General features: G+C 49.3%; 2 protein-coding genes across 8 annotated transcripts in view; one reads left to right on the top strand and one right to left on the bottom strand.

Moving 5' to 3' along the window:
- LOC131206499 (ryanodine receptor) overlaps window positions 1-10,046 on the top strand; it is a 28,941-nt gene extending 18,895 nt beyond the window's left edge. For 5 of the 7 annotated variants that reach the window (XM_058199069.1, XM_058199070.1, XM_058199074.1 and 2 more), the window contains exons 21-28: window positions 5-690; window positions 763-1,257; window positions 1,323-1,556; window positions 1,934-2,046; window positions 4,580-4,673; window positions 4,741-4,989; window positions 5,180-8,692; window positions 8,755-10,046. In XM_058199069.1, the coding sequence (XP_058055052.1) occupies window positions 5-690; window positions 763-1,257; window positions 1,323-1,556; window positions 1,934-2,046; window positions 4,580-4,673; window positions 4,741-4,989; window positions 5,180-8,692; window positions 8,755-8,970 (5,600 nt within the window). In that variant the 3' untranslated portion in view covers window positions 8,971-10,046. Of the gene's footprint in view, window positions 1-4; window positions 691-762; window positions 1,258-1,322; window positions 1,557-1,933; window positions 2,047-3,788; window positions 3,899-4,579; window positions 4,674-4,740; window positions 4,990-5,179; window positions 8,693-8,754 lie in introns of all 7 variants that reach the window. The other 2 variants (XM_058199072.1, XM_058199071.1) reach the window with 1 other exon arrangement.
- A 1,793-nt stretch (window positions 10,047-11,839) lies between these two features.
- LOC131215076 (methanethiol oxidase-like) lies at window positions 11,840-13,487 on the bottom strand. Its single transcript, XM_058209452.1, has 3 exons — window positions 13,251-13,487; window positions 11,968-13,190; window positions 11,840-11,907 (listed from the first exon to the last, which is right to left on the bottom strand). The coding sequence occupies exons 1-3, from the start codon at window positions 13,485-13,487 to the stop codon at window positions 11,859-11,861; spliced, it is 1,509 nt and encodes a 502-aa protein (XP_058065435.1). The 3' UTR covers window positions 11,840-11,858.
- Window positions 13,488-14,903: the final 1,416 nt, after the last annotated feature.

Consider the following 14,903-nt stretch of genomic DNA (forward strand, 5'->3'; position numbering starts at 1 on the left):
GCAGTGGACGAAATTCAGGTGGCATCGTACAAGACCCTGTCGGCCCTGTACACCCTCGGTACCGATATGTCACTGACTCGCGATCGCAAATACCTCAAGACGGAGCTCGAGCGCCACAAGCCAGCGCTCGGGTCGTGCCTCGGTGCGTTCAGTTCCTGTTTCCCGGTGGCCTTCCTGGAGCCACACGCCAACAAGCACAACCCGTTCTCGCTGCTCAACCGCATCGCGGACACTTCGCTCGAGGCGCAAGATATTATGACCAAAATGGAGAGCTGCATGCCAACGCTGGAATCGATCCTGGCGGAGGTGGATCAGTTTGTGGAGTCGGAGAAAACGTACCAGGAGGCGCAGCACATTATCGACGTGATTCTGCCGCTGCTCTGCTCGTACCTGCCGTTCTGGTGGAACCAGGGCCCGGACAACGTTAGCCCACAGTCGGGCAACCACGTCACGATGGTGACGGCCGACCACATGAACCATCTGCTGAAGAACGTGCTGAAGATGATCCGCAAGAACATTGCGAACGAGAACGCGCCGTGGATGACGCGGATCGCCACGTACACGCAGCAGATCATCATCAACAGCTCGGAGGAGCTGCTGAAGGACGTCTTCCTGCCGCTGGCCGAGCGGGTCAAAAAGCGCTGCGACAGCATGTTCCACAAGGAGGAAAGCTTGCGTGGTTTCCTCAAGGTAGCGATCCCCATTCGGGTTGCTCGTCGGACACTGACTAATCTCTCGCTTCATTCTCTTTCTACCGGGCAGTCTTCCACCGATGATACCTCTCAGATTGAAGCCCAGATCCAGGAGGACTGGCAACTGCTGGTGCGCGACATTTACTCGTTCTACCCGCTGCTCATCAAGTACGTTGACCTGCAGCGCAACCACTGGCTGAAGGATAACGTGTCGGAGGCCGAAGAGCTGTACAATCACGTGGCCGAGATCTTCAACGTGTGGTCCAAGAGTCAGTACTTCCTGAAGGAGGAGCAGAACTTTATTTCGGCCAACGAGATCGACAACATGGCCCTAATCATGCCGACTGCGACGCGCCGTTCGGCCGCCATTTCGGGCGACGTTCCGGCGTCTGGCGGTAAGGTGAAGAAGAAGAAGCGCAGCCGTGACAAGAAGCGGGACAAGGACAAGGAAATCCAGTCCAGTCTGATGGTGGCGTGCCTGAAGCGCTTGCTGCCGGTCGGTCTGAATCTGTTCGCCGGCAAGGAGCAGGAGCTGGTGCAACACTGCAAGGATCGGTATCTGAAGGTAATGTGTGGATCTGTGAATTTTCAGCCCGCAAGAAACTAATTAACGAATCGAATCCTGTGCAGAAAATGCCCGAGTACGAGGTGATCGAGTTCGCCCGCACGCAGCTCACCCTGCCCGACAAGCTCGACCCGGCCGACGAGATGTCCTGGCAGCACTACCTGTACTCGAAGCTCGGCAAAAAGGAGCAACTGGTGCAGGACTCGATCGAGAAGAGCGACAAGAAGCCGGAAAACAAGATCGAGGACACGGTGGAGCGGATCGTCGCGATGGCCAAGGTTTTGTTTGGGCTGCACATGGTAAGTCGTTCGGTACACGGACCCGTCACCGTCACGTCATTTTCTCATCACACGACTCCCGGTCCTTTTCCCCATTCTGATCTGCAACTGCACACCGATCGCCTCATGCGCCATATTCAATCGCCACACTCGTCCCACGTCCGTCCGACGGAACGGAACGTCCCTCTATGTGTGTAACACCCTCAATAGGCACTAACGCACCACTCATCTGTCATCGAAAGATCATCGTTTCAGCTCATTTCAGCATTCGATCCAATATTTGTGTACACCTCAAAAACAACAAATTAAAAAAAAAAAAGTATAGAGAAATTGCACTCGAAACATCTCCACCGGCGAGCAGCGATTCTAAAACACCTGATTCACTTGTATTTCGCTAGATCGACCATCCACAACAGCAAAGCAAAAACGTTTACAGAAGTTGCGTCTCGATACAGAGAAAACGAGCGGTTATTGCCTGTTTCAGACAAGTTTCCTTACATTCACTGCCAAGGTTTTATTATGGTTTCTTTTCTTGTTTGTACTTCGTTAAGGCGTTTATCTTTTTCTTTCTGTTCTGGATTTACATTTCGTTTTTTCCTTTTTACTTTTTAATTTTATTTTTTTTGTATTGTTTAATTACTTCCATTCTGTTCTTTGGCTCGTGATCTTCGTTCTTTTTCCCACATTTTTTTTTGTGATCATGTTTTACCTTTTTTCCGTTTGTCCCACTTACGTTTTGGATTGATTTTTGTTGTGCGTTGTGCATCTTGTCTCCAGTTTTGTTACTATCTTTCTCTCTCTCCCTGTCTCTTTCTCTCTCGCTCTTTTGTTACTCGTTTCTGTTACACGTGTTTGGACATGTTCCGTTCCTTTTTTTACTCACCTTTCCGTTACTGCGCTGAGTGCCCTATCCGTGTCTGAGACTTGGTTTGGTCTGGTTCTTTTCCGTTTCTCTTTTCTTCTGTTTTGCTACACCACTGTCCAGTGTTTTGTTTTCGGAAACAAACAACGCCTTGCAACGGCTACAAAAGCAACAACAGCAACAATGTCACCAAAATAAAAAGGAAGAAAGAAATGTTCCGAAGAAAGTTCAAAACTACCCGTTTGCAAATTTGTATCCTGGCCCGTGAAAATTGCTACACTGCTACCATTGTTGATTGGCATGCCCCCGCCCGGTTCCGAGTTGCTGTTGACGTGCTGTGTCACGCCATCCGGTTCCAAACGTTCAACTAACCACTGTGCCAAAACTACCCAACATTATTGATGCTAGACTACAATGCAATGCCCACAATGGCAAACAATGTTTTGCCATCCACTGTAACAGATCAGCGCTAGTGTACAAATGGAAGCGAAATTCCTGCCCTCGCCTTACGCAAAAATCAATTTAAAACAAAATTCTATAAATCATTCCTCACACACTGACTCGTTGTATCCGAATTTATCTTACCTTGCAGTGATTTGGTTGCGTGAATGAAAAAGACTGTGCTCTTGTGTTTGGGTTTAGAATAGATTCAAGCAACGATTAACAAAGCCTTGTAAATAGTGGTTTAGCCGAGGGTTTCCGTTTCTTCTCCAAATGAGCAAATTGTGCCAATACTAAATATTTCTTGATACTGATTATTTCTTGATTAATTACTTGTCGTAAGATATAGCTTAAAAGATTTGTCACCTTTCGGTATGTATTTAAATTTTAAAAACTACACCTTTGACTATTAGTTCAACTCACAAAAGATGTTGTGTAATATTTTAAAATATAATTCATTACAGACACTTTTCCGAAGAGTGTTTAATTTAAGTTGTCAGATACTATTTCACCTATAAGATCGATATTTGGCTACTCTTGGCTGTTAGTAGAAAACCGAAGTTGCCTAGAAGTGTTGAGTTCGACAATCAGAATTATGAAAGACATCACATTGTTACTTATATCCAACACGGTTTCATTGTCACCATTTTGTATTGCTAACACGATCGTAACACAACCCGCTGGTCGGCGGCATACATGCCATAATGTAGTTAGATACCACTCGAACCACCTTTTCGCACCCGTCCGATCCCGATCCACCGCCACACCACGCGCCTCACCATAAACTGATGATACTTGAACTTAATACTCTTTGAACAGTAAACACCAATAAAATTAAAGCAAAATCAAACAAAAACCTCAAATACCCCCCCAAAAAAAAGAAACAACAACAGAGATGAATAAGAGAATAATCACTAACCGCATATACTAACTAAAACCTATATATATAGGCATGCCGACCTAAAATCAAAGGTCTTAATTGGACACACGTTTTATCACAAGCACGACGCAAAATGGCTGTTGCATGTCTAAGAGCAAAACCAATGTATAGATTGAGCAGGTGACTGAGTCTTTTTCTACTTCTTTTTCTACGTTTTGTTGAATACCCGTTACTGTTGTCGGTTTCGTTGGACGTTTCTGATTGGTTTTTCGTTGTTGTTGTTGTTGTTGTGACTTCGGTTTTTCTTTCCCCCTTTCTATTTGATTTGTTGCTGTTGTTTGTTTTGAGCCTCTTTCTTCTTCTGTCTCTTCCTTTCGCGCTGAATGCGCAGTTCTTTTACTCTCTGTTTTTGTTTGTTTTCTTTTTACCTTCTACTTCCTTCTCATTACCTACGATGAGCCTTCTGTATTGTTTCTCTCTCACTCTACTCAATCGATTTATATTTTTGTTGGTTTTTTCATTTTAGTTTTCTCGTTTTTGTTTGCACGTTTGTTTCGTTACTAAAGCTTCGTTGGCCAGTGGACAGTGGCATCGTTTGGCGATGTATTACAAAACCCGAACGAAACTGTAGTACTTTGATCGTGGCCAAGGAAGTCGTTTGATTGTTTTGTTTTGGTTTTGAATCGCTTCTTATCCGTTTGTTCTTTGTTTGATTGTTTTGATTATGTTGCACAGTTTATTTTTTTTTATTCTCAACAATGTAGTAATGTGTGCGTTTTACCTCCAGAATTGACACTAATATATTTTTCTTCTCATCTTTGTTTTTTGCCTTGCAAATCCTTATCGCTAACGTTTTTTCAGGCACCGAGCTTGCAACATTTTTGGAAGAAGCTACTCGGAGCTGTGGCTGGAGGATGAGAACGTTGGCCAGGAGGTCATGATTGAGGATCTAACTGTAAGCTCTGTCACTGTTGCGTGCACTCCTTGCAGGTGCAACTAATACCGTTTCGTTTCTTCTTCAGCAAACCTTCGAAGATGCGGAAAAGAAGAAAAAGGACGAGGAAGAGGAAGAGAGTAAGCCCGATCCGCTGACACAGCTCGTGACGACGTTCTGCCGTGGTGCCATGACGGAGCGCAGCGGTGCCCTGCAAGAGGATCCCCTGTACATGTCCTACGCCAGCATTGTGGCTCGATCGTGCGGCGAAGAGGAAGAAGAGGGTGGCGACGAGGAGGAAGGTGCTGGTGATGACGAGGGCGGCGCTAGCATTCACGTAAGTACCTCACCATCTGGCTCCGTTCGCTTTCCCAATAACCATGCATACCAAACTCATGTGTCCTGACTAACCCTGAAACGCTCCCTGACAGACAATGGCAAAGCTAATGGTAGGTTGTCGTTAATTATCATCCATCGGGATGTAGTTCTAAGCGTCCCACTAATGCTGTGTCCGCCATCCTTTGCAGGAACAAGAGATGGAGAAACAGAAGCTACTGTTCCATCAGGCCCGTTTGGCCAATCGTGGCGTAGCGGAGATGGTGCTGCTGCACATCTCGGCCTCGAAGGGTCTCCCATCGGAGATGGTGATGCGAACACTCGAGCTGGGAATCGCGGTGCTGCGCGGTGGCAACATCGACATCCAGATGGGAATGCTGAACCACCTGAAGGAGAAGAAGGACGTCGGATTCTTCACCTCCATCGCGGGCCTGATGAACTCGTGCAGTGTCCTCGATCTGGACGCGTTCGAGCGCAACACCAAGGCGGAAGGTCTGGGCGTCGGTTCGGAGGGTGCCGCAGGCGAGAAGAACATGCACGACGCCGAGTTCACCTGCGCGCTGTTCCGGTTCATCCAGTTGACCTGCGAGGGCCACAACCTGGACTGGCAGAACTATCTGCGTACGCAGGCCGGTAACACGACCACGGTGAACGTGGTCATCTGCACCGTCGATTACCTGCTGCGACTGCAGGAATCGATTATGGACTTCTACTGGCACTACTCGAGCAAGGAGCTGATCGATCCGGCCGGCAAGGCCAACTTTTTCAAGGCCATCGGCGTCGCTAGCCAGGTCTTCAACACGCTCACTGAGGTCATCCAGGGTCCGTGTACGCAGAACCAGCAAGCGTTGGCCCACTCGCGTCTATGGGACGCCGTCGGTGGTTTCCTGTTCCTGTTCTCGCACATGCAGGATAAACTGTCGAAGCACTCGAGCCAGGTAGATCTGCTGAAGGAGCTGCTAAACCTGCAAAAGGACATGATCACCATGATGCTGTCGATGCTGGAGGGCAACGTCGTCAATGGTACGATCGGTAAACAGATGGTGGACACGCTCGTCGAGTCGGCCTCGAACGTCGAGCTGATCCTGAAGTACTTCGATATGTTCCTGAAGCTGAAGGATCTCACGTCGACGCCCAGCTTCATGGAGATCGACCCGAACGGGGATGGATGGATTCTGCCGAAGGATTTCCGCGAAAAGATGGAACAACAGAAGAGCTACACGCCGGAGGAGATCGACTTTCTGCTGGCGTGCTGTGAGACGAACCACGATGGCAAGATCGACTACATCGGCTTCGTCGATCAGTTCCACGAGCCCGCCAAAGAGATCGGCTTCAATCTGGCCGTCCTGCTGACGAACCTTTCGGAGCACATGCCGAACGAACCCCGGTTGTCCCGGTTCATCGAAACGGCCGGCTCGGTCCTGAACTACTTCGAGTCGTTCTTGGGCCGCATCGAGATCATGGGCTCGTCGAAGCGCATCGAACGGGTGTACTTCGAGATCAAGGAAGCGAACATCGAGCAGTGGGAAAAGCCACAGATCAAGGAGTCGAAGCGCGCGTTCTTCTACTCGATCGTCACCGAGGGCGGTGACAAGGAGAAGCTGGAGGCGTTCGTCAACTTCTGCGAGGACGCCATCTTTGAGATGACGCACGCCTCGGGGCTGATGGCCAGCGACGACGATGGGGCGACCGTGCGGCGGGACCAAGCGTTCACGTACATCAGCGAGGAGGAGGAGGAGCGCGCCGCGCGCGATCCGATCAAGCGCACCATCCAGGCGATCAAGGATGGTCTGTCCTACTCGATGTACATGATCAGCCCGTCCAACATCAAGCACCAGATCACCGTGCTGCAGACGAAATCATTCCCCGAAATCATAGTCGGCTTTTTCAAGATGATCTTCTACGCGTTCTACTACTCGGGCTTCGGTGTGTCGGTCGTGATCCGGTACCTCGTAAATATCCTAATGTCGCTGATGCGTGGCCCTGCCCACGAGGACGAGGGCCCAATCCCGGAGGCGGAACCGTCGCTTCACGCACTGCCGCCACTCCCGTTGGAGGAAGCCCCGGGAACGGTGCAGGCGTTCGGGTTGGACATCAGCAAGGAAGAAAACGGACAGTACCGCATGCAGCCACACGAATCGCCCGCCCTGAGCCCATCGTCATCGATCGAGGAAACGGGTGAAAGCAGCCCGGAGGATGGATCGGCCGAACAGACAGGCGAAGGTCTAGCGCCGGGTGAGTCTCCGATGACGTTGGTCGACCTGCTCGGTGGCGAGGCTGCCAAGAGGGCCGCCCAGGAGCGCACGGAAGCCCAGAAGGCCCAGGAAGCGACCCTGGCAAGCATCGAGGCGGAATCGAAGAAAGCGTCCGCCGAAACGAAGGAACCGGCCGCCGTCCACCAGATCGACTTCAGCAAGTACACGAAGAAGTGCGTCAGCTATCTGGCACGTAACTTCTACAACCTCAAGTACGTCGCACTGGTGCTGGCGTTCTGCATCAACTTTATGCTGCTGTTCTACAAGGTAACGACCCTGGGCGACGAGGAGGAAGGCGAAGGAGGATCGGGCGATGGGCTGCTGGGGCTTGGGTCCGGGCTTGGCTCTGGGCTTGGTATCATCGAGACCGGTTCCGGTGGTGGCGAAGGTGGCAGTGGCGAGGGTGGCGAAGGCGAAGAGGAGGACCCACTGGAGAAGGTGCACGTCGACGAGGACTTCTTCTACATGGAGCACGTGCTGCGGGTGGCCGCCATGCTGCACAGTTTGGTGTCGCTCGCCATGCTGATCGCTTACTACCACCTGAAGGTTCCGCTGGCCATTTTCAAGCGCGAGAAGGAGATCGCCCGTCGGCTGGAGTTCGATGGTTTGTTCATCGCGGAGCAGCCGGAGGATGACGACATCAAGTCGCACTGGGACAAGCTGGTGATATCGGCCAAAACGTTCCCGGTTAACTATTGGGACAAGTTCGTCAAGAAGAAGGTCCGCCAGAAGTACAGCGAGACGTACGATTTCGACTCGATCTCGAACCTGCTCGGCATGGAGAAGACGGCGTTTGCGGCGCAGGAAGCGAATGAGGGAGGTGGCTTCTTCAGCTTCATCGCTAACATCGACTGGCGGTACCAGATTTGGAAGGCGGGCGTTACGATCACGGATAACTCGTTCCTGTACTCGCTCTGGTATTTTACGTTCTCGGTGATGGGCAACTTCAATCAGTTCTTCTTCGCGGCCCATCTGCTCGATGTGGCGGTCGGTTTCAAGACGCTCCGCACGATCCTGCAGTCGGTCACGCACAACGGCAAGCAGCTGGTGCTAACCGTGATGCTGCTCACGATCATCGTCTACATCTACACGGTGATCGCGTTCAACTTCTTCCGCAAGTTCTACATCCAGGAGGACGACGACGGCGAGGAGGGCGACCGGAAGTGTCACGACATGGCGACCTGCTTCGTGTTCCACCTGTACAAGGGCGTCCGGGCGGGCGGTGGTATCGGTGACGAGATCGGCGATCCGGACGGTGACGAGTACGAGGTGTACCGCATCCTGTTCGACATCACGTTCTTCTTCTTCGTCATCGTCATCCTGCTGGCCATCATCCAGGGTTTGATCATTGATGCGTTCGGTGAGCTGCGTGATCAGCTCGAGTCGGTCAAGGAGGACATGGAGTCGAACTGCTTCATCTGTGGCATAGGCAAGGACTACTTTGATAAGGTAAGTTCGAAGAGAAGCTAGCAATGGGAACGCCGAATTGACGCCATCGATTGGTCTTTCAGGTACCGCACGGGTTCGATACGCACGTGGCCCAAGAGCACAACTTGGCCAACTACATGTTCTTCCTGATGCATTTAATCAACAAACCGGACACGGAGTACACCGGTCAAGAGACGTACGTTTGGAACATGTACCAGCAGCGGTGCTGGGACTTCTTCCCCGTCGGTGACTGCTTCCGAAAGCAATACGAGGACGAACTGGGTGGTGGTGGCAGCTAAGCTTAGTGTTTACAATGCGGACCAGCTGCGACAAACCGTGTGACATAACCTTAATCCGAAGTTTATCCCCCACAAAAATTCAAACCAAAGAACAGACGAACAAACGAACAATCATCTTTGCACGGGAACGTCAGAAGAGCCTCGGAGTGAAAGATTTGTAAATTTTGTCCTTTTTGCCGAATACTTGGAGCGTGACAACCTGTCCTTTCGATACTCAACCCCATTTACAAACCGAACTAGCGGTGGGACTAGATAGACCGAGAGCTGAATTTGTAATCATATCGCTTCGCTACATTACATCTGCACCGAACAGGACCAGAGCCAGAGCGCTGTCGCAGAGGAGCACAAAGTACACCACTTTACGCTTGTTGCAAACTACTCCAACTAATACTTCCATGAGACATAAGAGTTACCCTGAGAGCGAACAATCGAATCGAAGACAAGGAATCCTACCTCAGCGGTGTGGTAGACCACTGTGGTAGAACAATGCAGCAGAACAATGTCGGTACATTTTTTAACAGTTTATCAGCAGCGCCGTTCGGCCTTACGTATCAACCAAAAAAAGAATCAGATCGGCCATCAGACGCCACTCTTCGAACTATCGAACGAAACCGTTTTGTTCGCGCCGCTCCGTCGGCCGGACCATTCTATTACGTTTTATACTCTTGTTGTTGTCCCCGGCACGAGTCGTTTCGTTTCGGCCCCCTTTTCGTTGCTAGCAATAGTGCTTAGACTGTAAAAATACGCAAATAGGCATGTTATTAGGTTTCGTTATCTCCAGGCCCCAGCGTCTTGTTAATCTTGTCTTTTTAGCATAAGTTTTTTGGCGGTGCAATATTATACCGTGGGAAGGTTAAAACTTTAGTTGTGTGCCTCTTCTGCCTTCGTACGCACACTTTCGAATGGTTTTTTGTATCTTTGTTTTACATCGAGCGAGTTCTACTCTACCAAACGCACTTCTACTACAGACAGCTGGCTGGCGGTGTACGCCAACGTGAGCCACATATTCGTTTTTGTTATTGAAGAATGAGATCTAGTTAAACTATGAGAATTTTTTAGGGTAAATAAAATTGAATTTAAACTAAACGAACAAAACGCGGTGGGCCGTTGTTGCAATCGATGAAAGAAATGGCACCGTTGAATTCAAAATGTAAGTAATCGATGATCGCCGCGAAAAGTTGGTGAAATATTTCATCGCGCGGGAAATATTTCACATCGTGTGCAAATTTGCAGTACAATTGTTGTGTTGCACGCAAGAGTTTTGAAAGTAACGGTTTTTTTTTGTTTCTCTGAATAAATGAGGTAAACGGCGAAGTGCGAACCATTTACCAACAATATTTATATTGATAAAAAAGATATAGTTTATACATGCATATCTGGTCCTATTGTGAATTGTAATGGTACTCATCATCGTTAACATCCCTCTGTTGCGAAACATTGTTTTCCTTCCAATTTCTGCTCCCTAAACAGCGATTTACTGGATGGCAAACATTGATTTGCAAAAACAAGGCACGAATTATCAATCCAACGAACCGCTACAGCGCTTCGTCACACGAAAGCCGGCATTTGCATGAGCACGTGTGCCTCACATTCTCGGAAAACTCTGCCGGCGATAAAAACAGCTACACGACGTACTACAACCAATAACCGATAACGAGATGCATCTTAGCATCCGTAACCGTGCCCCTGGACCCTGGCACAGCGAAAAAGGATACGCTCCAGTCTCGGTCTCTAATCGCATTCGCATTTGTTCGATCCAATTCGTTCTTACGAGATGGTCGGTATCCTTCTGTTGACGTTTTGTCACAACCATCGTCACCACCGTTCTCGGCCCAAGCAGTCGCAGTGCCCGCTGCCCAGTTAGCAAATTGAATTGAATTGAAAATAAAATATGCAAAACGAGCCGAAACCCGAACCGAGGCGCTCGGCTAACGGTCGCGCTTGGTATCCTGCCGTGAGGCTGCCCCGAGAAAGTCGCCTGGAAAGTAGATCGTCAGCCCATCATCAACGTCGCTTCACATCGGCCCGGGATCCGTTCAATTGGCACCGGGCACGATAACTAGGTTTGCTGCTGTCAGGCCGCTGGCCCGGGAAATCCATCGGTTCGAGCATAATCGGACCGAAAATGTTTTGTTCTGGAATCTATGAAGCCCAAACGGGCCCCCGGGCAGAACATCCGTTCCGCAAGTCCATTTCGTCCCGATACGGTTTCTCTCTCGGTTGCTTTTGTGCTGCAGATCCCCGTCAGTCATACGTCTTACCCTGACAGTTCTTTTAGGGTACAAATCGACGTCGGACGCAAATCTGTGCCAACCCTTGGCAGGCAGCGTGTTTGAGGGGGTTGTAAAATATGTATCAATCAATTTCTAGAGCTGGGTCTCCGGCCTCCAGCTGTGTAAGTAACTGCAAGACATTGGTCGATGTTAACTGTATCGACTCGATGTTCTGTCCGAACAAAAACATTGTCCGATGCTGGGATTTAAATGGAACGGTTGGACAGTCCGTGTCCATACCTTTCTTGTTCAATAGACAGTTAGATCGAACGACAGCTCTTCGAATTGAATGTTTAAACATTCCTTTGATGTTTGAGAGAATCAAATTCGAGTCATCTTTTCTCGGTAGCTTAAGGTTTTGCAAATTGAATTAGGTTAACTAAAGAGAGTTTAATTAGGTAGTGAAGTGACAGTACATCAGTGTTGCTTGCATATTCGATTTGTAATGCAAATTGATTTTCAATCAGCTTTTACTTATTCGGGGGAAATTATTTCAATCGATGAATGCCCTCGGATAACTCACGTAGAAAATATGTAGCATATATTTCATGTAATTGAATGAATTCCCCAACACCTCAGGAAAAGAAGGAATGTTTACGGAATGTTGACAGTAACTTACTCATCCACCAGCCAAATGTCGGACGTACAGTCGCCTCCGGGGTAGCTGAAAAGAGCGATTCGGCACATAAAGGTCAATGCGAAACAGACAACCGTAACCACCTACCGCATCTCGTGAGGTAATCCAGGTCCGTACGGTTCGTCGGCAAAGTCCACCAGAAAGTCTTCGTTCACCTTCATGCCCCCATTCACGACGTCGACGTCCAGCTGAACGATCGTACCGCCAGCCCGTACCATCTCCGGATAAAACTGCTTGTCCCAGGGCGAGAACAAACTGGACGATACGTACAGGCGCTTCCCGTCCAGCGAGAGCTGCAGCATCTGCGGCCCTCCCTGCAGACGGCGGTTCTTCACGTAGCGTGGCGCCGGTTGCTCACTTAGCTCCGGATCTTCCAGGACGCGCACCTTCGAATCACTCTGTATGGCGCCACCGAGGAACACCTGGCCAGTAAGGCGAGGCCGGGCACGGTCGCTAATATCGTACTGACGCACATCCCCGTGTAGCCAGTTGCTGAAGTACAGGAAACGATCATCGAGCGAAATCAGAATGTCCGTCATCATACCACCGATCGTGGGATCAGCGTAGTTGGCCACCTTCTTCGCCGGCACGTCGATCACCTTCTCGGCCGTGTACTCGCTGGCGCCCGGTTTCTGGTAGAACCGATAGACATTCGCGTTCAGCGCACATCCCACGTAGCCCTGGTTCTCCTTGGGATTGTGCAGGAAGCGAATCTCGAGCGGAGTGGCCCCTTCCAAGTCGAGATCGAGCGTTTGGAAGAGTTCCCGCTCCTGCCAGCGGTAGAAGTTCAAGCGACGACCGTACTGCGTCCAATCGTCGATATCCGTGGGTTTAAACCCACGACGGAACAGTTGCGGAGCGCCCCATTCGGACGCTACCAGCACGTTGAAGTGCGGCTGGTACCAATAGTCGTACCCACAGACAGCCTTCTTCTCGCCCCGGGTCCACTTGCCCACCAGTTCAAAGTTCTTGTCGAACTCGACGAACTCACCCAACGCCTTCCCCTCGGCGTCACCCATCACCGAGACCATAATGTTGCCACTCGGTAGACAGTGCGTCGTGTGGGGAGCGGTACAGTTGACTGATTTCAGCACGTCGCCCTCGATCACCTTGGCCAGCTTCGGGGCTCGTGGATCGGTGCCCGTGTCAACGACGAAGATCCGGTCCGAGTTAAGACAGGGAAGCACCAAGCGGTCTCTGGTGGGCACTTGCTGCGGGTCACCCTTCACGACGTGACAACTGGAACAGGTGTTCCAGCCACTGTGGTGCAGCTCATTTCCCTTGCTGTTGGTGAACGTGCGGTGAATTACCTGCCGGAGATGACATGTTGACAAGGAGGAGGCGAGAAGAAGACGAAACAGTGCCCTTACCTGACAGTACGTGGAGCTCGCTGGATCCACGTCAACCGTGGCCAGATAGTCACCGTGTTCCTCGTCGAGATTCGGCTGCACGCAGACCACGTACAGAAGCTGCTCGATCGGCCCATTCCGAACGGCATCCAGCGGTGTTGCATAACCTGGACCACATTTGCACTCTGTCGGAGAGATAATTCGGCGTGCAGTGCATCCGTGAATCCGCGAATAACTAAACAGCTTACTGTCGCCCATCTTATCAACCGACTAAAGATTGTACCCCGACGGGTCTTCTGGAACAGTGTCTCAAATCTGTTGTTTACGCACAGCTTCGTCGACGCCTTCACGTTGAATGGAGTTGTTGTGTTGCGCCCGCTGCGTATCCACACAAGCCGGGCGATGTGCAGATGTAATCGTACCGGGATCGCGATCACAGTCCCAGCTCCCTAGAGCTATTGGGTGCTTCTCTTTCACCATTCCGCTTGGGAACCGCGTGTTCCCGAGTTCGTTGCGCGGTGGTGCGCGCGTTTGTGCCTCGCACAGTGCCAAAGATAACAGGTCCGCCGGCGAAACAGAAATAAACTTGTAAACAGCGCCCCGTTGGGCAAATCAGAATTTTGGGGCCACTCGGTGTTGGTGCGATACGTCTGACTGAGCCGTGGAACCAATACCGCGGCGTTCTGCTTGCTGCCTGACAAATACACGATATCTCTGAGCTGATTGTTGGCTTTAACTGCAACGACCGAATCCGTCGGCATGGATTCGTGATAACAAGAAAAGATTTGTTTTTTTTTCAAGGATTTTTTGGATCTTTATTGTACATGCTACATCTTTATTATTATGGAAATGCTTGGTTACATCTTACAACTAGTTAACTTTAAAAGCTTCAGATAGGTCTAGGTCGATAGGTCTAGGTCGGATAGGTAGATAGATTAGGTCTTGTATTGTTGGGTGGATAGAATTATTGCATCTATTGATAAGGGCCTTCTTTTAGTTTGTTAATTTCAAACAATAGTCTTTGCGTGCCAGCGAAGCTTAGGACGAGATTTGTTGGTGTTCTCCAGTGTAAATTGAAGATCATTTTGAGAATTTTATTCAGTCTGATTTGTATTGATTGGAGGCTAGTTTTGGAGCAATGTGACCACAGAGAAGAGGCATAGGTTAAGAGAGGGAGGAAAATTGTTTTATATATTAGGAGTTTATTTGAAAAGTTTAGTTTCGATTTTCTGTTGATTAATATCGTAATGTAGCAGTTTGATGAGTATGTCTAGTTTTTTATGTAACATTTCTAGGTGTGGACGGTAGTTAAGTTTATTGTCCAGTAGTAGCCCCAGGTATCTGAGGTGAGAGGACCCTGATATATTTTGATTATCTATAATGATGTTTTGTCCAGGTATGGGGACAACTCGTTTTGCTGAATTTATATGGGAAAAATATAGTCTGGACGTTCGATGGATTGATTTTTATCTTCCAGTTATTGTAGTAATTTTTACAGAAATAACCGATTTTTTTTGCAGGTTCTTAATCGCTGTTTTGGTTACCTTGCTTGTTGATATAAGGGCTGTATCGTCAGCATAAATTGCCACTTCACTTGCTCTTGTTTTTGAAATGTCGAACGTGAATATTTTTTTTTTTTTTTTAATTCTCAAAATTGGATCTTTATTATACAGA

Source organism: Anopheles bellator, chromosome 1 (assembly GCF_943735745.2).
Source record: "Anopheles bellator chromosome 1, idAnoBellAS_SP24_06.2, whole genome shotgun sequence".
In the NCBI taxonomy this organism is placed as follows: domain Eukaryota; kingdom Metazoa; phylum Arthropoda; class Insecta; order Diptera; family Culicidae; genus Anopheles; species Anopheles bellator.